Source organism: Cervus canadensis, chromosome 31 (assembly GCF_019320065.1).
Source record: "Cervus canadensis isolate Bull #8, Minnesota chromosome 31, ASM1932006v1, whole genome shotgun sequence".
Taxonomy (NCBI): domain Eukaryota; kingdom Metazoa; phylum Chordata; class Mammalia; order Artiodactyla; family Cervidae; genus Cervus; species Cervus canadensis.
The window spans coordinates 41,601,945-41,624,287 of NC_057416.1; the positions used below are offsets into that span (position 1 = coordinate 41,601,945).

General features: G+C 40.8%; 1 protein-coding gene across 3 annotated transcripts in view; it reads left to right on the forward strand.

Moving 5' to 3' along the window:
* Positions 1 to 22,343, forward strand: part of ZNF385D (zinc finger protein 385D) — a 921,658-nt gene that overhangs the window by 805,696 nt on the left and 93,619 nt on the right. For all 3 annotated transcript variants that reach the window (XM_043454129.1, XM_043454131.1, XM_043454130.1), the window contains one exon: positions 17,909 to 18,071. In XM_043454129.1, the coding sequence (XP_043310064.1) occupies positions 17,909 to 18,071 (163 nt within the window). The remainder of the gene's footprint in view (positions 1 to 17,908; positions 18,072 to 22,343) is intronic.

The window sequence follows — 22,343 nt, forward strand, 5'->3', positions numbered from 1 at the left end:
GAATACTCATAGGAAGGACTGATGCTGAAGCTCCAATACTTTGGTCACCTGATATGAAGAGCTGACTCATTAGAAAAGACCCTGATGCTGGGAAAGACTGAAGGCAAAAGGGGCGGCAGAGGATGAGATGGTTAAGTAGCATCACTGACTCAACGGACATGAATTTGAGCAAACTCTGGGAGATAGTGGAAGACAGATGAGCCTGTCACGCTACAGTCCATGGGGTCAAAAAGAGTCAGACAGGACGTAGCAACTGAACACGAGCAACATTTTTATCATTATCAGGGCCCTGTGTTCTTTGCTACTCACCTGAAAATCGATGCAGAGTATTTGTGTCAGTTAGATTAAGTCTAAGCTGTTGTGCCCAATGGACGTTAAACCAGACAGAACCAGAGATCCCTGAGGGCCATTTCTCTTTTGTGTGATCTCTGCAGTGAGCGTTTCTGGGTGCCACCAGCTCAGCTCCACGTGGCTTTGGTGATTTAGCCAGTCACAGCCATCCATTGCAGACACTGAAGACACTGAATATCAGAAGGTAGCCAATTTAAAATTTCAATCTGTGGAGGAAAACATGAAATTAATATCTCTCTGGGTAATTAAGATCAGACACGTTTTTAGTCTCTATCCATCTGTTTACTGTCACGGTAACTAAGAAATTCTTTCACTCGGTGACCTGATAATAACCTTTTGTGCCATCACTCTATTTTAGGGACAGGGAACATTTCACACTGGCAGTGGAATGATTTATGTCGGGAGTGTGAATAAAGTTAGGAGATGATTCAGGAGGCTCACTTTCACTTTTCTAGCTTTTTCCTACTATACCAACTACATCATTTCTCCCTAAGAGTGACAAGCCTCATGAGGATGTAAACCCAAAAATCTTGATCAAATATAGAAATGTTGAAGATACACTAATAAGTGAATAAAGTGTGTTACTTAAAAGTAAAGAGTGTAATATCATCTTTTCGAATGATAATATATAATTGCTGGTGGTGGTTTAGTTGCTAAGTCGTATCCAGTTCTTATTACCCCATAGACTGTGGCCCACCAGATTCCTCTCTCCATGGGATTTTCCAGGAAAAAAAAAACAAGACAAAACTGGAGTGGATTGCCATTTCCTTTTCCATAATATATAATTATCATTCATCTAATAGATATTATGCACCTCTGATATACTTAATGATAGAAAATAATTCCTGAAAGTCCATAAGTATCTTGTATCAGTAATACAAGATAATTTGTTTACAGGTAATTCTACATTATTCCTTCTCTTTATTTAAGATTGTTTCAGATTTTCTACTCCATGGAATATTTTTAAAAGTGAAGGTATTTTCAGACAACTATTATTAAAATAGTAAGTCATCATTGTGCTTTTACAAATGATGGAATCAAAATGCAGATCTGCTTCCAGATATACAGAAGCAGAAACATATTAATATACAGAAACATATAGTAGTCAAATTAAGTAAGACAGTAGTGCCCAGTTCAGAATGATAGTGTCAGGAGGATGCAGTTTGCATTTGGAGACCCCTGATTGGCAACTCCATGACTGAGCATTCCAATCCATCATTTATTCCAGACCTTTTCAAAATCCTTTGTTCCAATTAACCAAGCATCAAATTACCCTGTCCTGTATCACGATCACCAACCTTATCCCAACATTATACCCAGTGAACACTTCTGTGCTTGCCTTTTCCTTGACAAGGTAGCAGCCAGTGGTGAAAACTGTTCCCTTCCAGAAGCTCTTGTCTCTCTTGACTTTCATGATACCAGATTCTTTAAGTTTTTGTCCTATTTCTGTCCATTGCTGGATCTTCGTCATCTTTTCTTGCTCCACCTCTACAGTGCCTATCTGTGTGTTGGAATGCCCCACAGCATAAACATGTTGAATACGCAAATATTTAAATGAGTAGATAAATAAGCACATCACTAAGTCTCATCTTTAACCCAAAGGCGTGAGGCTCATGATGCAAGTTTCAGGAAGTGGGAGCTCAGTCAGCCGAGCAGCTCATCCCTTTGAAGTTTGTTTGCAGGATTCAACCTGCATAGGTGAAAACACTTCTTTGGATAAATGACCCCAATGAACAGGGACTCCACAATTTCTTGTTGAAAACTGAATTTTGGAAAACATTTGCAAACCCCATGTTTGATTTTTTTCTTGGTTTCCATGCAGCTTGAATCACTGAATCATTCTTGAAGTTCTTTTGTTGTTTTAACACATTAAATTAGCTCATTACAGCTGAATATGTAGTGGAAAATAGCATCTGTTTACACTGTAATAATATAAAAATTACTTACCAGTAACAGAATAAAGAGCAATTTGCAAAAGCTAATCATATTTGTGCACTTGTCTGCAAAAGTAAATTGTTAATATATGCCCAAGGGGGGGAATCACTTGCTGGTTTAAGCAGTAGAAGCAGTGATATTAACAAGCACCACTTAGACAACTCCTGTATTTAGGGTTGAATCCAAAATGTCCCAGCTTGTGTGAAAACATAGATGTTTGTTAATTTTGTTAACTTACTTGACCTTGGAAATTCAAGCAACCTAGAGATTCAGATCATATCATAGAAAATCCAGTGGTCTAGAAATTTCTCAAGCTTTGTCAAGTAAAAATTTCAATTACCCATATTTAGATAAAGCTTTCTTCTCTACTTTTTTTTAGTGCTAATCACAAGTATTATGGGGAAAACACCTGTCAAATGTAGTTCTTGTTTTGACCTTCTGCCCCAAACCATACAAATCAGAAGTCTGTTTAAAAATTTCAAACTAACATTAGTAAATCTTGAAAAAAAATGGTTTTAGTAATCTCAGTGTGTTGCAGTTTTTTGTTTGTTTCAATACATGTAGAAACCAGAGTGCAAAACATTTATAATTGTTGAGAATTTTAAATAACACATTTATAAAATTTTAATACATTTTAATATATAAAAATGAATATAGAACATATCTTGGCTCTTTTGATCATAATAGAGACAGAATATTTGAAATTAAGATTAGTTTTTTTTTTCCTTGTACTTATCAGGGGGAGAGAAAAAAATTTATATGAAATGTCTTTAACTTCTCTTTTTCTAGAAGCAGACAGAATGAAACCTATTTCAACTAACATAGTTTCACTTCAGACATGTTAATAATATTCATTAAGCACAGTCTTCTTCCACGTTTGGTCAGCCTTTGATTAGGACTCCCATCCTGCCTTCTTGCTTTTGACCTACCCTTTAATAAGGTCCCTGTAAATGGCTAATTCCTTCCACTGTAATTTTCACTTCCAGAGAAGGGCCAGGTTCTGCCAGGTTGGGAGGCTATTTCATGGTAACTGGCAGCAGCCAGACTTTATTAATCCTCATTTTACTGCTCTGCTGATACAACCTTTATCCCTATGAATCTGGTTTCTAGAGACCAGACACTGGGGGTATGACATCTTGTGTAACAGAGAGAAGTGTAGCCTCCTGAAGCCACAGAAATGCATCTCAGGGGCTCTGAGGGCTGTGGTCGTGTGTGTCTCAGCGCAGAAAGAACTCGGCGAGAGGCAAATGATAGATAAGGAGTAGCCCGTTAGAACAGGACTCTGTGAGTCTTAGCAGCAGGCGAGCAGGGGAGAGCCACACGGAGAGCTTCGTGGGCTACAGGTTTATAATGAAAGGAAAAGTGGGGGCGTGCAGAAGATCATCTTCTTTCTCATCCTGGAGGAAACATCAAGCTTGCATCATCAGTTCCTCCTCCACGTGGGTGGGGGAGTTTTCTTGTGCCTACCTGGTCACACTGGTGTGGTCATGGAGCGTTAGTCAAGAGGTGGTCACATGGACTGAAGAACAGTGAGTCCTCTTGGGTTTCAGTGTAAGGTTACCTTTTCCTTATATTTTTGTTTACAGAGCAGGCAGAGGAGCACGTCCTAGGAACCATTAAGTTACCAAGGCCACCAGGCAGGAGGTGGGTCTCATGCCACCCCTGTTTTATTGTTTGGGGGCGTGTCTCATTCTTCTGTGGCATGGTTGTTATTTTGTTTTTGTTTTTTTGCTAAGCAAGCCTGCTTGGTATGTGGCTAAGCAAACCTACTTTTTCGAGTGATCATTAACTTACAGGGTCTCCTATACTTTTTTCTTTACTTATGATTCCTTTTCTCATGATTCTCAAAGAGTTGGACATGACTTAGCGACTGAACCACAACATGATTCTTTAGTGGAATTTAATCACCTACTTTGTTCCTTTACTCTGTTCCTATCACTTTCTTTCTAGTTAACTCACTGTAATGTGAGGATAAAAAGAGAATGATTCACTCTATGGCTGAAACTTGAAGATTTCAAGCACTTTAAGAAAAACACTTTTTAAGAAAAGCTGAGTGATGAAGTATACTCTAGCTCAATGGAGAATCTGAAAATCTGTTATTTGGAGTCTTAGTTCATTCATTCAAATGTTGCAGCTGATTAAGAATTGTGTTTCAGTGGTTAAACAGGAAAAAATCTTTTATTTGCCTTTCAAATAGCATTTCCCAACGGCCTCAGTTACCATCTGTTGCTGATAACTCCCCAAATTAGCTACAGCCCAGACTCCATCTCTAATCTCTAGACCATATAGCTAACTGCAGAGTGCTCATTTTATTTAGATGTTTTAAAGACTTCTTCAACCCCGCATTTCCCAACCCAGCTCACGCTCTTCCCCTAGACATCTGGGCCTCTTGGAATATCAGCAATTCTAGGAGATGGAACCTCTAATCATGCATTTACAAGCAGAAACCATTGAAGCATCTTTGTGACCTCTCGTCAAAATTCACCATGAAGGCTTGACAGTTCTAGCTTACATACTAATCACACATGTGCACCCTTCCCTCCTCTCACTGTCATCACCCAGCTATTAGATGTGGGCATCTCTTCACGAACCTTCAGAAGAGAACCCTCTGCTCCTTACCCATCCTTGCCCTCCTCCTCCCATGCAGTCTCTTTGTTCCTGCCACAGTGAGCTCATGAAAATGCAAACGTGTTTATATGGTCTGTTTGTTAAGACCTCGGAGCAGCCTTCCACTTGAGCAGAGAGTAAAGAACGTAATCCTGAAGCACACCTATAGGTCCCTCTGCCAGAGCTGGTGCATGGCTGAAGATACCCCTGATGCCCCAAAGGCTTCGTATTTGGGGATATCATCTAACACTGTATTTAGCACATCAGCATTGATTTATTGGATCTGGCATTGAAAGGATTGAACTAGTGGACCCTCAGATAAAATGATACTAATAAGAGTGTCTAAAGCATTGACCTGCAACAAACCATGAGTGAAATGCTATGAATTAATGACACAGATATCAACAACTTTTATTAATAAGTTTAATATCTGTTTAGTCTCACACGAGGAGCCACGGTGAAGTCACGTAATAGGATTGCTTTCCATTGTCCACTCTCACTGGGATTGAGAAGAGTTACAGGTGAGGTTTCTGGAATACGAGCCCTTTCTATGGGGTTGAACTTCTCTAACATCCAGGATCTCAGTCGACTTGTCTATAAGATGCCATTGATAACCGTAATTGCCTTGTAGGTCTTTGTAAAATATCAGGGAGAAGGTTTGTGTATGACCTGTATAGCATACCACGTGGCCCAGAGAAGCACTCCATGCATGCCTTACTTTGCCACCCATGGCGTAAAGGACCAGTGACTCTCTGTATTCTGACACAGTGAACTCTTCTTCCAAGCATTGCCCTAGGGAAAGCGCTCCAGCGAGAACGCGCCCAGGAATGACTGAGTGAGCGTGAGGGGTACCGATACCATGCTATCTGCACCTGCCTGTGGACATTTTCCTTAAGCACTCAACTCTTGGGATTAGCACTCTTTCTTGCTGTCACAGCTCATCTACACCATGGGCAATCAGGAAACTTAAACATAACTGTGTTTATGTAATGAGAAGAAATTTTGCCATAACAAGAAATCAGGCATTTATACGTGTCCAGATAAATCAGTCTTCTGTAGTCGTTGCTCAAGCTTCTCTGACAGTTAATCCAGGACTAAAGCCATGTTTTCCTCTAACTTTGGTAAATGAAAATTGAAAGCAACAGTGAAAGCCTTTTTTCTGCCTCCCAGATATTTTCTAAATCCAGGAAGACACTATTATTTGAGACGTTAGGTACGTTTCCCTAGGTTTTGCCTGTGAAATGTCTTACTGCAGACCTCTTTGGTCAAAAGGATATCCTGAGGTCAGGTCAAGTTGGCCAAGCTTCTCTTTATTTAAAAGCATTTTCTTTTCATTTTTTCCTAGAACCACGACTTCCACAAAAATGCAGTTTTTTCACAATTTCCATCCATTTCCAGAGTTTTAACTTTGAGGCACCAAATTGACTTGTACAAATGAACATTAGTTTTCCCTTTCTTTTGACAAGAAAATTAGCATTTGTTCTCATTATTGAGTCCCTTTTCTATCCCAGGAAGCCATAGGTACTTTGCCATAATTTATTTCATTGAATTGGGTGAGCACTTTGCCAATTTTTCTAATGGTTATTACTTTTTCTTTCCTCGTGATTTTCTAGATACTTTTAATGGAACATAGAGCTTAACATCTTTGCAACAGCACTTGTTAATATGTTTTGTATTTTTTTCTAACCTCTTCAGTTTGCTATGGTATTTTGGGGTGCTAGTGATAAGAATCCACCTGCCAATGCAGGAGACACAAGAGATGTGGGTTCGATCCCTGGGTTGGGACAATCCCCTGGAGAAGGAAATGGCTCCCCACTCCAGTCTTCTTGCCTGGAAGAATCCCATGGACAGAGGAGCCTGGCAGGCAACAGTCCACAGGGCCACAAAGAGTCTGACATGACTGAGCGACTGACACTCTCATGGTATTTTCATAGAGAGTTATAAACGTAGCTGAATTTATCCCTCTTCCTTATACTCTGCTCTCTCTGCAAAGCTGCAGCAGCGTTTGCGCGCCTTTCAGTGAGTCTTCCGTGGATGAGTGCGCGATGAAAAGGCGAATACAGCTCTGCTCTGCCTCTCAGAGTCAAGGTGCTTGAGGTTATTTATGGCCTTAATATCATCTTTTCCCACTGCACTGAGTCCTTCAGAAAAATGCCATGGTACTTAACACTGACAAAACATCTGCTCAACTATATACCATTATTTTGTGGACTGGACAAATCTCATTAACAATTATATGTTTCAGAAGGGATCTTTGAAGCAAATTCATTAAAGGAACAATCAGAATAATTCTTAGATTCACGAATTGAGATGAGAAATGCAATAAAACTATAAAGGGAAGGCTTTCCTTGATTTATGGAAAAGTAGGGAATTTAACAATTTCCCCCTAATGGAAGATACTCTTTTTCAGCAAATACAGGGGTATAGATTATTATGTGGATTTGTAAGGAGGAAAATGGGTTAATGATATCATAGTTAATTTCTGTATATTGTTTTAGAGCATAAAATATTCCATTTGGAAACATTAATAATAGTGTTGATAGAGAAACAGCATTTTCCAAGTACTGAATATATCTCTATGCATATTTAAGAGAATTTGAACTTTTAGAAAAACCTTAAAATGCAAAATCATTACCAGAAACATTCATTGCACTTCCTAGATTAAAAAAAAGGAAAAACTTGTTCATAAAAATTTTTTTAAAGTGAAACAATCTCCATATTATTCCTTGCTGTATCCCATGCAAAGAGAGCTCCCATAAATAGCACAATTTGCAGTTGATGGTAAGCTTCTCTCAGAGAAAAAATAATAGTTTGTGTTTGTGCCAGATGCTTTTCCAGCATTAAGTGCTATAAAAATTCCCTGAAGTGTGTTCAACAGATAAGGCAGAGTGCCAAAGAATGGCAGAGAATTAAGTTGAACCCTGTTCACATACAGAATCCATTGAGACACCATATGCATATTTCCATTTTAAAATCAAAATGTGGAATTAATTCAACATGTGTTTAGTAGACACCTATTTAGAAATCTCTGCTAGGTCCAAGGGATAAAATGAGGTCTTTCTCCATTGAGGAATTTAGTCTCTATCAGAAGAAACAGACATTTAGCCTTCATGGGAAGAACTGGTGCTGAAGCTGAAGCTCCAATACTTTGGCCACCTGATGGGAAGAGCTGACTCATTTGAAAAGACCCTGATGCTGGGAAAGATTGAGGGCAGGAGGAGAAGGGGACAACAGAGGATGAGATGGTTGGGTGGCATCACCGACTCGATGGACAGGAGTTTGAGAAAACCCCGGGGAAGAGTGAAGGACGGAGGAGCCTGGCGTGCTGCAGTCCCTGGGGTCACAGAGAGTCGGACACGAGTGAGCGAATGAACGACAATGACAGTGATGTCAGTGCTACATGTGGGCAAAGCCAGGGCTCCTCGGAGGAGGCGACCTGTGATGAAACAGAATCCGTCAGGCAAGTGAAGGTGCGGCAGGCAGAGGGGGAAGGCTTTGAAAACGATTTCTTCTTGTAGCACTTTCCTTAAGAGAATAAAAGGAGGGAGCTATTCCTTATTGAGGGGCTTCCAGGTGGTGCAGTGGTAAAGAACTCGCCTGCCAATGAAGGGAGACACAAGACGTAGGTCTGGTCCCTGGGTTGGGAAGATCCCCTGGAGGAGGAAATGACAGACCACTCCAGTATTCTTGCCTGGGAAATCCCATGGACAGTGGAGCCTGGTGGACTACAATCCGTGGGGTCGTAAAGAGTCAGACACGACTGAGCCCTCAACAAAACTAAGCAATCCCTGGTTGACCTACAGGCAGATATTCTCGTTAGAGAGCAGATGGTGACCGGGGTGGTCGGTAGGAGGTGCTTGGAGGAGGAGGAGGTTAGGGATTGCTTAGAGGAAGCATGTAAGTCACATCAGGGAATGAAGATTTTCTCCGCTTCTGATACCAACACCTTTGATAGTTTGACCCTCAGACATGACTGGATTCAAAGTTTCCCGTCCGCCTGGCTTTCAAACGGCACGTGGCAGTTACAGACTGAGTGAAGTGTCAACTGTCTGCTGGTTCAGTGTCAGACCTGGTGGGATTTTTTTTTTAATTTCACTTAATTTCATATGAAATTTTTGTCATATCACTAGAGTTAAAACTCATTTGACGTCTCTGGTTTACAAAAAGCTCCCCCAAAGACTGAGCAGACGTCATCAGGACCAAGTGACCCTTTAGGCTCAGTTGGATGTGAGACACGCTGGACCTGGGATCCTTGGCTGCAGTGCTCCACCTGGACAAACATCTCCAGCAATGAAATGCAAGGGGCCTATCAGGCAAAAAATAACCGCGTGCATATGCCGTTGGAGCACATTATGGACAACACGATACAGAAAGACTAAAATAGCAACAACCAAAACCTCACCAAATTCCACTTCTGAAAGGCTGGACGCAAAGCAGGGTACTGATCGTGGCCTCTGCACTCAACGCCACCGGGGGGAGGGGGCGGGGGGCAACACCCAGACGCCCCTCCCGCCTGATCCCCGACCCGCCCCCACCTCCCCCACTGTGGGGACCCCGCTCGGCGGCCTCCAGGAGTGAGCAAGGAAACCTGCCACGTGTTCTCACTGCCCCCTGGGCAGCAGGGGCCCCAGGAAAGCCTGACGTTCCAGGTGGCGCAGCGGTAAAGAATTCGCCTGCTAATACAGTAGATGTAGGAGATGTGAGTTCGGTCTCTGGGTCGGGAAGATCCCCTGGAGTAGGACTTGGCAACCCACTCCAGTATTCTTGCCTGGAAAATTCCGCGGACAGAGGAGCCTGGAGGACTACAGTCCACGGGGTCGTAGAGTCAGACATGACTGAGCACTCGTGCATTAACAAAGCCTTGCCTCAGTTTCTTCTCTGGCCTCTTATTTCTAGTGATTGGGGAGGCCGAGAACCCTGGTCAGTTATCAGATCATGAGGCCCAGCTTCCAAAGCCCACCGTCAGCCAGTGTCCATTAATCCAGACCCCACCTCCCCACCCCCGCCATTAGAGGTCAGGGAGGCAGCTGTCTGTATTCCAGATAAACAAAAAGTGATTTCAGGACAGAAGCCAGGAAAAAACTCTCAAATTAGCCTCTTTTGCTCAAATAAGCGCTATCTTATCATCCACATTAGATACTTGAAAACATTAAGTACTTAATATTTAAAAAATCATCAAGTTTCTAGATGAGCTGAGAAGCTATGAAAAAGATAAGTTAGTCCATATAGATTATTTTTTCACAACCACACAGGGACAAGGTAAAATGAAAGTTTTGCGTCCTCAGTCACTTCAGTCCTGTCCGACTCTTTGTGACCCCATGGACTGTAGCCCACGAGGCTCCTCTGTCCACGGGATCCTCCAGGCAGGAACGCTGGAGTGGATTGCCATTTCCTCCTCCAGGGGATCTTCCTGACCTAGGAATCAAACCTGCATCTCTTGATCTCCTGCATTGGCAGTTGTTTACCACTAGTGCCACTTGGGAAATCTAAGTAAAAGTCAGATTTACCTAATGTATCTGAGAAATTTTTACATGTCTCTCTTTCTCCATGTTTATTTAGAATCTTTTTTTTTTTTTTTTTTCCGGTGACTAGTGGTAGTGTATAAAAATGACTTTACTCCAGTGGTATTATCTTCTTTTCCTATTTTCCTCTTTCTGTGGCAGTTACTATTCATTTCTGTATTGAAGAGTACAGAAGACAGGAACACATTTAAACTAAGGCATCAATCATCTGAGCTCAAAAAGAACACTCTTAATTGAATCATGTTTTTCACTTTGAGACTTAAGCAAGTGAATTTTCATTTTTATTCATACTGTAGTCATCTGCCTCTGTGTTAACTGCACAATCACAAATTAAAATAAATACTCTTTATGGGATATGGAATTAAGGAATAAAACTATCTATCTCACATCATTTTCCCATTGAGTAAGAGAATTTGAAAAGTACATGTCTTCACATTAGGAAGGAAAATGTATAACAATGAACTATTCTATCTTCAAATTTCTTCTTCAAATATTTTGTTAAATATTTGAGTATTTGAGTGGAGTAATTGTGAAGTAAGTAAGCCACTCTTTTGGCTTACTAGAGTGGCCTTTATTTGCCTACTGGCTAGGAGTTTCCTTCAGTTAAAAAAGCCTTACGTAGATAAAGAAAAATTTTACTCATGGCTAACACTAAATCAGATAATGCCTAAATATAATAGTGAATTAGATACTTGTTATAGTGAAGTTTTAAGAGTTATGACACAGGGCTTTGCTTTTGTGGATTTTTTATTTATTATTATTAAGCTGGTGATTCCTCCAGCCCACACCAAATGGGTCATACCAAAACATCCAACACTGATACAAATATTGGGATCAGAGTTCATGCTACAACAAAAATCAGCTTGGAGAGAAAAGGTTAAATATACAGAGAGAACCACAAGGACTTGGAAATATAATAACTATTTATTATTATTATCTGCTAATAATAATTTTGCATTCATCCCTCTTGGATAGAAGTTCCCCGATGATGTACATTATCTGAGTTACTTTTTGCTTGTTTTATGGCTTGTTTTTTAAAAGCATTATTGGAGTGTGGTTGATTTAGAATGTCGTGCTGGTTCCAGGTGTACACAAAGTGAATCAGTTAAGCATATACATGTGCCCACTCTCTTTTTAGATTTTTTTCCCCCATAGGTCATTTCGGAGTACTGATTCGAGTTCCCCGAGCCATACAGCAGGTTATGGTCATTCATTTTATACAGAGCAGTGTGTGTGCACCAGCCCCAAGCCCCCAACTTATCCCCGCCCCAATTATCCCCTAGTAGCCAGAAGTTTGCTTTCTGTATCTGTGACTCCAGTTTTTTTGTAAATAAGTTCATTTGTACCCTTTTTGTTTTTTTTTTTTTTAGATTCCAGATATAAGTGATACATATGATGTTTGTCTTTCTTACTTCAGTTCATACTTCCTTCATTCAGTATGACAATCTCTGGGTCCATCTCTGTTGTTGCAAATCAAATTATTTAGTTCTTTTTATGGCTGAGTAATATTCTATCTATCTATCTATCTATCTACCACATCTTCTTTCTATATGCATTCATCTGTCAATGGACATTTAGGTAGCTTCCATATCCTGGCTATTGTAAATAGTGGTGCAGAAAACACTGAGGTGCATGTATATTTCTGAATGATGGTTTTCTTGGAGTATATGTCCAGGAGTAGGATTCCTAGGTCGTATGGTAGTTTTATTTTTAGTTTTTAAAGGGATGTCCACATTGTTCTTCATAGTGGTTGTACCAGATTACATTACCACCAACAGTGAGGGAGGGTTCCCCTCACTCCAGCATTTATTGTTTGCACGTTTTTTGATGGTGGCCATTATGACTTGTTTTTAAGGAAAGAAACTTCTGATTATTTTTCTTAGGTAACACACATCACTCACAGTTGGACATATGTAAAGATTCAATCTTTCAAATTACTCTATATTAATCTGTAAAAATCTAGATGTTGGCCACTTATACTGGATGGAGCCGTCTCTGGAGAAAATGCACTAATATTTAACGTGAGTGGTTCCAGGAAAACGTGGACAGCTTTTAAAACATGGATTGCTGAGCCTCGTATCCATAGTTTCTGATTCAGTGAGTTTGAGGTAGAAGTTGAGAATTTGCATTCCTTTTTTTTTTTTTTTCAAATTCACAGAATATCATCTTATTGCTTTTTTTTTAATTGAAGTATAGTTTATTTACAATATTGTGTTGGTTTAAGTGCACAGCATGGTGATTCATTTTTTTTCCAGATTATATTCCATTATAGTTTTTTTTTCTTTTTTTTAATTTATTTTAATTGGAGGCTAATTGCTTTACAGCATTGTAGTGGTTTTTGCCATACGCTGACATGAATCGGCCGTGGGTGCACATGTAGATATTGGGTGCAATTCTCTGTGTTTCTGTCAAGCGCCCAGCTGCTGCTGCTGCTGCTGCTACCGGCCTGGGGACCACACTTTGAGAACTAATGCTTTATATGAATGCTAAATGAAACTGAGAGTTGATAATAAACAAATAGAATCATTATAAACCTTAAAAATCTTCTATTGGTATATATAAAAGTGATCTCTAAAATATTTACAAGCCACTGACCAGTGGGAATGCGTACTGATCTTAAGCCACCTGGCTGATCCTGTGCAGTTGCCCTGGATGTTAGATTTGAGTGAATGTATGTAACATAAGAAAAACTGTTCGGAGTAAAACACAGACTTTAAACTTATTTTCCCAGGTATAATTTGTCAACAGTTTTCAAAATAAAAATCTAAAGTAGGTGTTTTAGTTTTCAGGATACTATATTATTTTACCATTTCATGATTTTTGATCTACAAAACAGTCTAAAGTTTTGAAATCAGATAATTATCTTTAAAAAAGGGAAAAGGTTTCGCTGGTGACTCGGTGGTATGGAATCCGCCTGCCAGTCGGGAGACACAGGTTTGATCCTTGATCCAGGAAGATCCCCCATTCCCGCCCCCCCTCCATGCCACAGAGCTGCTCGGCCTCTGGGCAGAAACTGCTGGAGCCTGTGTTCCATAGAGCCCATGCTTTCCAGCGGGAGAAGCTCCCGCAAGGTGAAGCTCGGGCAGCTGAAGGGCAGCCCTCCCTGGCCACAGCCAGAGAAAAAGCCTTTGTAGTGGTGAAGGCCCAGCACAGCCAAAGATAAGTAAATAAATAAATACATTAAAAAAAAAAAAAAAGATTTCCTGTCTTCAAGTAGTAAATCTCTTCTTCCCCCAAAGAGGTAACTTCTTTGATAATCACTCCTTATTTTTCTGATGTTACATTTTAATAGGATAATGTTCATTTTCTCTTAGTAAAAATTTAACGTGACCCAATTAAATGATGTCAGAAACTAGCAAAGTTTGTCTGTTCTTTTTGAAATCATATGTTTGTGAAAATTAATTCGTCATATAATCAGATATGTCTGATCATAGTAAACTTCCTATTTTTAAAAAAAATCATGTTAAGACACTTTATGCAAAAGACAGGTAGAGTAAAACTGTATAAGGTGTTGGTGATAATGGACCAAAAGCATACATATACATTAAATCTGCAGTAAGCTTCACAGAAAATAGTGATTTATAACAAAACTTAAGTAAAATAAATGTGTGTGTGTGTACATTTTTTTCAAAATGTTGAAGCACCTCTTTCAAATGTTAGCCATTAAGCATTTATTTTTATCTACTCTGGAACTTCAGTTGCATTTAAACTGGAAGACTTCTTGAAATGCTAAAGACAAAACCTGAAGATTGAAAATTCTGACTGGCTGCTGATGACGGATATGGGAATGACATTTAAAGTGGCTGCACGCTTTTCGGCAGGAATGTGTGTACATTATCTTTAATGCCAGCACTTGCCTCTGGGATGACACTTGTTAGATTTCATGGTGTCATCTGCTAGTTCAAGGTCGGTAGTAGTGATTTTTATGGCGCAATACCTGAATATTCCACCTACGATCTAAAAGCATCTTTTTGAAGCCAAATTTGTTGGCAAATTTGAAGCCAAATTGTTGAAGCCAATTTTTCTTTAACTGCTCCCTTCTCTGGGTACTCTAATCCCTTAATTCTCTTTGAGTTTTAAAATGCAGAGTTCTGACATCTGTGATGAAGTCGTAGTCTTACTTAATCTTGAAATCATTCCTGTGAAAAATAATTGTCTGCTTGTGTTGGACGGTTCCCGGGTTTCTGGGGATGAGTTGACTCAGAGACTGGCTGATAAATAATACGAGACAACCTTGGAGGGAAAGGTTACCCACACCCAGCACCCTTCTGCCCAAAGGGAAAGCAGATGAGCCCCTAAGAGACATCTCTGGCCTACTACTGCTTTTTTAAAAAATTCTCCCAGAAGGATTCCTTCCTAGGTTGAAGTTTTGTCTACAATCACAGAGAGATTAGATGTGGCTGAAAAATCTGTCCAGTCTAGTGAAATGGGGTAATGGGGTAAGGAGAGCTGGATGGACCTTCTTTCCTTACACAAGAACACACTTTTATGCAACACACCTGTATCAAGATGAGTCAAGAGTTAAGGGGCTGGCAGAAACCTGGACTGACCTAGATATCATCACAGGCTTCCCCTGTGGCTCAGTGGCAAAGAATCCACCTGCGGTGCGGGAGACGCAGGTTCAATCCCTGGGTCAGGAAGATGTCCTGGAGAAGGAAATGGCAACCCACTCCAGTCTTCTTGCCTGGAGAATCCCATGAGCAGCGGAGCCTGGCGGGCTACAGTCTGGGGTGGCAAAGGGTTGGACACACCTGAGTGACTAAACAGCAACAGAGATGATCATACTAAGCGAAGTAAGTCAGAAAGAGAAAGACGAGTACTGTGTGGCATCACTTTTATGTGGAATCTAAATATGACACAAATGAACCTATCTGTGAAACAGAAACAGGATCATGGTCGCAGAGAACAGACGGTGGTTGTGAAGGGGGCTGGGGGTGGGGGAGGAGCCGTGTGCGAGGGTGAGGTTCACAGATGCAGGCCGTTGTGTATGGGATGGATTCACAGCAAAGTCCTACTGTATAGCACAGGAGACTATGGTCAGTATCCTATGATAAACCGCAGTGTAAAAGAACGTTTAAAAAGTTAGGATGGCGATGCAGTTGTATATAGATATAGAAATTAATTCCAGTGTAATTAATGCAAGAGCAGTCCAATAAATTCTTCAAACATAAGGATCGATGACAAAGAACATTTGCAATATCCAGAGGGTTATCTTTCTACACTGCATTTCCAACATGTAGACCCACATCCACACCCAACACACATATCCTCTGCAGCGTCACAGTCAGCCTCCACCCCGCTTCCTCATTTCCCGAAAGTCTACACGTCATGGTCTCTCCATAGCAATTTGGACTTTCATACCACTCAACCTTTTTCTTTTTTTTTTAATCTGTGGAAGGCTCAGTTGCTTTTTTAATAGGAGATTTTTTAAAAATTAAGATGATTATTATCCGAGTGCTTTGGGACTGTAGTTCAGTTAATGAGTGAGTATGCTTTTTGTCTTGTTTTGTTTTGCTGTTTCACATGTTGGGTCTTCACTGGGACCCACTGATGGCTGATAATTTGATCTCCTCCGTCTCCCCACAACACCCTGAGCTGTTTCACTTGCCAAAAGCATGGGTTCAGCTGTATCTGTGCAGAGAGTATTTATTTTTTTTTTTTATGTAAGTACACTCTTAACTGGCAGTATTCCTTTGGAGTAACTTTCTTAATATTCAAAAGAGTGACAATCACTTGGTCCGATGGTGTATTAGTCTTATCTGATTGGAAATACCACTAAGAGTATAGGTTTGCAAGGTACCTTAAAATATGCATTAAATGTACATTTTGAAAGTACTTGTGGGGAGAGCACTGTCCATCTCACCTATATTTTAATATGTGTTGTATGTGCAGTGCTCACTTCTGCACCAGGAGAGGGAGATGAGCTTTGCTCTAAGGGAAAGTGCGTTCTGAGCTGTCTGGAGAAGATGACTGACTACATCGATCTAATTAAATATAGCATCATGCCCTCAAAAGACATATCGAAAGGATTTGATTTATTAAAAATAAGTCAGGCAAGAGGAAAAAGGGACACTGCTCCGTCCTTCAAAATAGCGTTCTCCATGTAGGCTCAAACCAATCCAATCTGTGTTCCTCAATGAACGATAACAAGTCTTAACTTCAGATTTTGACCCACACTCTGTCTTTTGATGTTATGTGTTGTTGGAAAACTGATGCATGAGTGTCCTTTCTGTTCAAACTGTTTCTAATATACAGTTTCCTTGTCCAGTGTTCTTTCAATAAGGGTACCTAGGCCTTTGAGGATACTTGTCAGAATGATGCAAATGAAGGTGTGGATTTTATATTTCTCTATTTATAAAAAGAGATTGTACCACAACACCCTCCCTATCACAGTTGCTGTGACAAAGAGCACAGTGTGACTATTATTTTCTGGCAAAATGGAACATTAAGATTGAATAAGTCATGGGAAGTGATGTCTGTATACTTAGTCCTCCTCTGCGATTTCTTCTTTGTGAGGTGGCAATTTTAAAGCTTTTGAACTGGAAAACCTTCCAATCTAAAATCTTCCTGACTGCTTCCACCTCACCTTAAGCCATGATAGGCCCCCCTCCATGGGGGGGGGTGTAAATAAATTAATATTAATAAACACATTTTTAAGATGATGTTCTAACTCACCTAATGTCTCTCTGGTACCAAAAAATAATGTTAAGAAAATATAAATGTGGGAAAATGCATATTGCTATTTACAAGAATCTGAGAAAGCACAAACAAAAGAATTGCATTGGCCCCATGAAGTAGTCAAAACACAGTGGCTCTTCCTGGCAGTGGACCAGGGCACAAAAGACCCACGTGTTGTAAGAATGCCCCTGCCTTGGACTTCTCAGACTACCCTCTGTGAGAAGCAAGGAAAAGGAAGGAAGGGTAAAGCTGCCCGGCTTCCATGGCTCCATTTGGACCTCACAGGGCATTCACTTTTGAATTCCCATGCTTCAGTCCCGGTCTCTGGGGTGCCTACTTGTGTTGCTGTCGGTGAATCTTTCCTGATAGACACCTGTTGGGTCCTGTGTCAATAAGACCCATTGTAGAAGGAGAAAACACATTTCCTGAGCCAAGAAGGTGAGAGCTGCTCTTTGCCAGGGCCCTTGTTAATCTTGGGAGCCCAGCATCTTTGGTGACAGAACAAAAGCAATGCGGCTGTAAATTCTTATTTATCTCCCCCACTCCACAAAGAAAATGTTGTTGATATGTTAGTGTGCAGCTCCATTTCTCTGAAGAGAGGCAATAGAATATTTCTCCCTTCCATCCAGAGGGTTTAGAACCTGCTTCCCATTGCTTGGTAGCATCATTCTCAGTAGAATCCCCCTGCTTGACCACGGCCAGGATTAGCTTGAATGGTACCTGTTATTGAAAGGGAGTCTGTATTTGCAGGAATACAGAGAATGCCAGTTTAGAAATGAGCCTGATTGCATGGTTCATTTTGTTCTCCTTTGTAGAGCCAGGCTGCGGCCCACTACAAAGGCACGAAACATGCCAAGAAGCTCAAAGCACTGGAAGCCATGAAAAATAAGCAGAAATCTGTCACTGCCAAGGACAGCGCAAAGACTACCTTCACCTCCATCACTACCAATACCATCAATTCCAGCTCTGACAAAACAGGTTACGCGACGCTCTTTGTTGTCTTGTCCCCCTCATCCTTGTCATGTGGGGGCTCCTTCCCTGGTCCGCTGCCGATGTCCCTGCCACCCTGATTCACGCCTGACCCATCTCTCTGTGTAATGGTAATGCCCCCCCACCCCCGTTTTTCCAATACCCTTGAGAGACAGATGATCACTAGTAATATTGCAGATTTTGTACTGGAAACAGTCCAATGGCTGCTTTTGAGGAACACAAGAGTCAAAAGGGCGTTTGAAGCCCCAGCCCTTTTTGAGAAGCGAACCTTTCAGTGTGTGTCACTTGCATCTTGTATGCAGCATCCTCGCCCAGAACTGCATGGCAGATTTGCTTCACCTGTGAGTACACAGCAGACTATGCCAAACGAATCGCGAAGGCCCCCGTAAGGGCATTACTACTGACAGGGCTTATCCTCATAAATCCCAAATATTGCATTCTCTTAAGTAGTGGCTGTGTGAAGCTGGGCTTGTTATGGCTGGGTAACCTTCCCTCTGCATATACAGGTAAGTGTTATTGATGCCAATTATTCTTTTTAACAGTCCTCACTGTGAAATAATGGCTTATGAAGGGTCCCTTGACACAGCTCCTCAAACAACCAGTTTATTCATAACAAGGGAAGCCAGGGAGGTTTCTGTAAGCTGGCATTTTAAAATATAAGACCCTTGGTCCTCAGAACTTACATAAAAGGAAAGCAGTGTGATCCATAGATGCGCCTTGAATAAATCACTTTCTAAGAACACAAGGGCTGCTATGTATCAGTGGCTTCCCAGGCCCCACAGATAGCAGGAAGCATTGATGTTGTTGTCGATGGTAATGTCTTACCTGGAAGAGATCTGCTGGCCTTGGCTGATGAAAATATAAAAACAACAGTGAATGAACACAACAGATTAAAGCAGCTTTATTACACAAGGTACACCCGTGAGACATACACATCATCCTCAGAGGGTCTGCAGAGATGCTTGCTCCTGTGTGAGTCTGTAAGGGGTGATGGCATTCCCCTGAGTCCCCAGAATGCATTTTATATGCTTCACGTGAGCATCACTGTGGATGCAGTCTGCCTCCTCTGTGAGGACCCTGTGCCTTCTCTGAAGCTGGGACCTCTTGTTGCCTTTGAACCCGGGCCCCGGGTCTCACGGGGTGTGGGTGCTGAGTAAACTGTTGGCTGCCTTTTCTCTCACCCTTTTAATACTCTGATTCACCCAATTTTGTATCCCAACATATAAAAGGAAAAAAAATTGTCATGTTCATTTCTTTGAAGGTCTGAGTAAGAGCTGAATCATACCATCATATTAGTTCAGATGTAAGACCTTGTATGGAAAACATTACCCTTTTCTCTGTTAATTGAAAATTCACTGCCTTATTTTGGGGATTGTAGGAGAAGTCATGAAGCAAGTGAGTGTCATTTTTCTCCCAGATATTTGGGCACAAACTGGGATTCCCTAAAGCCATGCTCACCACAAAGATCTATATTTCATTTACAAAATAATGGTAGGTAGGAATAATAAAGATGTAAATTTGATGTAAAAGATTTGATATAAAAAGATGAGTTTGATGTCCAGAGTTTGATGTAAATTTTTGCTTGCTCTTTTCTATTCCTAGACTTTTCTATTCCTAGACATTTTTATCAAAGGCTGTTTGAGTTACTTTTGGCTTTTCTTTAAAATGCAAAAAAATCCCTCTACACTGAGAATGAGCTCCATTTAATATATATACATACATATATGTATACACACATGTATATATACGTACATATATGTATGTGTGTGTGTATATATATATACATACATACATACATGCTGAGTAGAGCTGCTCATTTAGGCTTAAGAAAGGCTCCCTGGTGAGTTCATCTCTGTTACATAAATGAGTTGTGAATGCATACCTCCATCCCTCACCTTAGGGCCTAGAATGGGAAGGATCACAGCCATCAGGGCTCTGTCTTCTAAGAGGATGAGTGAAAACTACTTGGGGTTGGGTAGTGGGAAATAGCCAACATAAAATAGACTCCCAGTGGAGATACCAGACTGACCTAGTGGTTGGAGTGGTGCTGAAGTGGTGAAGGGCCCTTTCTAGCTGGAGCTGAAGAAAATTTTAGAAGCCAGAGGGAAAATAAAGTCTGCAAAGTTAGTACCAATATCTTAAAGCCAAAAGAAGGAGGTGATGGACGTCTGGAACGGCACTGCCTTTCTGACCTATGGGGGCCTCTGCTTGCAAAGAGACAGATTATACAGGTGGAAAGACTGACAATCCCAGCACACTCACCGGATGTCTTAGGCCAAACGCTATCCTTCCCTGGGATTTCTGCAAAACTACCTGTGAAAAGTAGCCCAGAAAGCTCTTGGAATATTACAGACTCTCATCCCATTTTGTTGCAGTATGAATCCAAGGCACCTATGCTGGCAAACGGGAGTTTTCTTAAAGCTCTTAGCTGTCCTTTTATTACTGTCTGGGTGTTCATACTGATTAGAAAGGGGTACAGCTCTAAAAACACAATGGGTCTCTGAGCTAGTTTCTTAGAATACTTAAATACATGGAAGCAGGAGAGAGAGAGAGAAGAGTCAGAAATCAGGGACCCTGTATGTTTTAATAATAACAAATTGTAACTTGCTTAACGTACCGAGGTGTGTGATTTATGCATGCATAAAATGTATAGAAAGGTTAAATCACCTTCACTAATTATATATATATATATATATAAACCAATTGCCTTTAAAAAATGCTTGAGTGAACAGTGATTTGATAGACAAGAATCTTAAGAGAAGGTTGGGCAACAATAGTGAAAAACAAAACAAAGCAAAGCAAAAAACCAGAAAGAAGTGGCGTGGACTTGAATTTAAAAATTGCTTTGGATTCTCTGAAATACAGGAAATAGAATACTCATGAAAAACAAATTCTTATTCCAAATCTACTTATTAAAAAATAATTTAGACAAATAGTTCCTTTGAAATCCCTATATCATGTATTATGGGTTTTAATTGCTGTCTTAGGCTAACAAATATCTGACATGATCTGCTGGCTAAACTCTGAGTCCCTTGACTTCCTGATCTTGGAATTCTCTTCCGTCCCTTCAGTCTGCAGGCTGCAATGGTGAGCAGTAGACACCATCCGGTGATCAGCCCCCAGCGGCTCCCAGAAAGCCTTCTTCCCCTGCTGCTAGGCAAGAACACACTCCTTGAGAGCAATGCCTGATTTTAGTTCTTTCAATCTAATGAGGAGTGCTAGACTGGTGAATTTAACACAGAAAAATTTACAAGCAAAAATAAAATTTTAAAAAATATTTGGAATGCAGAATTGTTGGTATGGGAGGGTGATTACTGTTCATTACAGACTATTTCAAGAATATTTCAACTTTGTCTGATCTAGTAACTGTTTTAGGATTTTTAATTATTTATTTATTTTAAAATTGAAGTATAATTGATTTTACAATGTTGTATTAGTTTCAAGGGTACAGGTGTATATATGTGTGTGTATATATACATATATATATTCTTTCAGATTCTTTCCTTTATAGATAATTATAAGATATTGACTATAGTTGCCTGTGCTATACAGTAGGACCTTGCTATTTGTCTGTTTTATATACAGTAGTGTGTATCTGTTAACCCCAAACTCCTAATTTATCCTTTCCCTTATGTTGATGCAAATTCTTAATACAGAAAAAGTAATCCCAGTATTGAGAACTTACACTTAAAGTAAGTTGGGAAATGTAACTCCGCTGACTCTTTCTGTGAAATGACAGTTCACACTTGTTGGATTAAGTCTCGTCGGAAATCACCCCCGGGTCTTCCTTTACTTGCCCTTTCTGGACACTCTTATTTATTCCATAATCTATCCGTTAGTTAGGCTAGGTGATACTGCAGTAACACCCCACCGCTTACACAGCCACTAGTGGGCGCTCTCCCAGCCCACGTAGCAGCCGTGCTGTCCCTCTGATGGAGCCGTCACTACGTGGGCATCACCAGTTCTTTGGAAGAGGCGAGGAGAAGGGGCTGAACCAGTAGACGTTTACAGTTCTTTAGTGGAAGTGACACGTAACTCTTCTCTCGCTTTCACTGGTGAGTCGCATGGTCGAGCCTGGTTGTAAAGGGCGGGGAGAGACCTTCTCCTCCGGGAAGGGAGGCAGATAATAGTGAGCAAGGAAGCATCACTTCCCACCGTGGCTCCCACCGCCCCGTGCTCGAGTCTCAGCGGCCGCGTCTCAGCTTTGTCCTCCCAAGACCCGACCTGACCTCTGTGGCTTATGGGTCACTCACTTGGGTG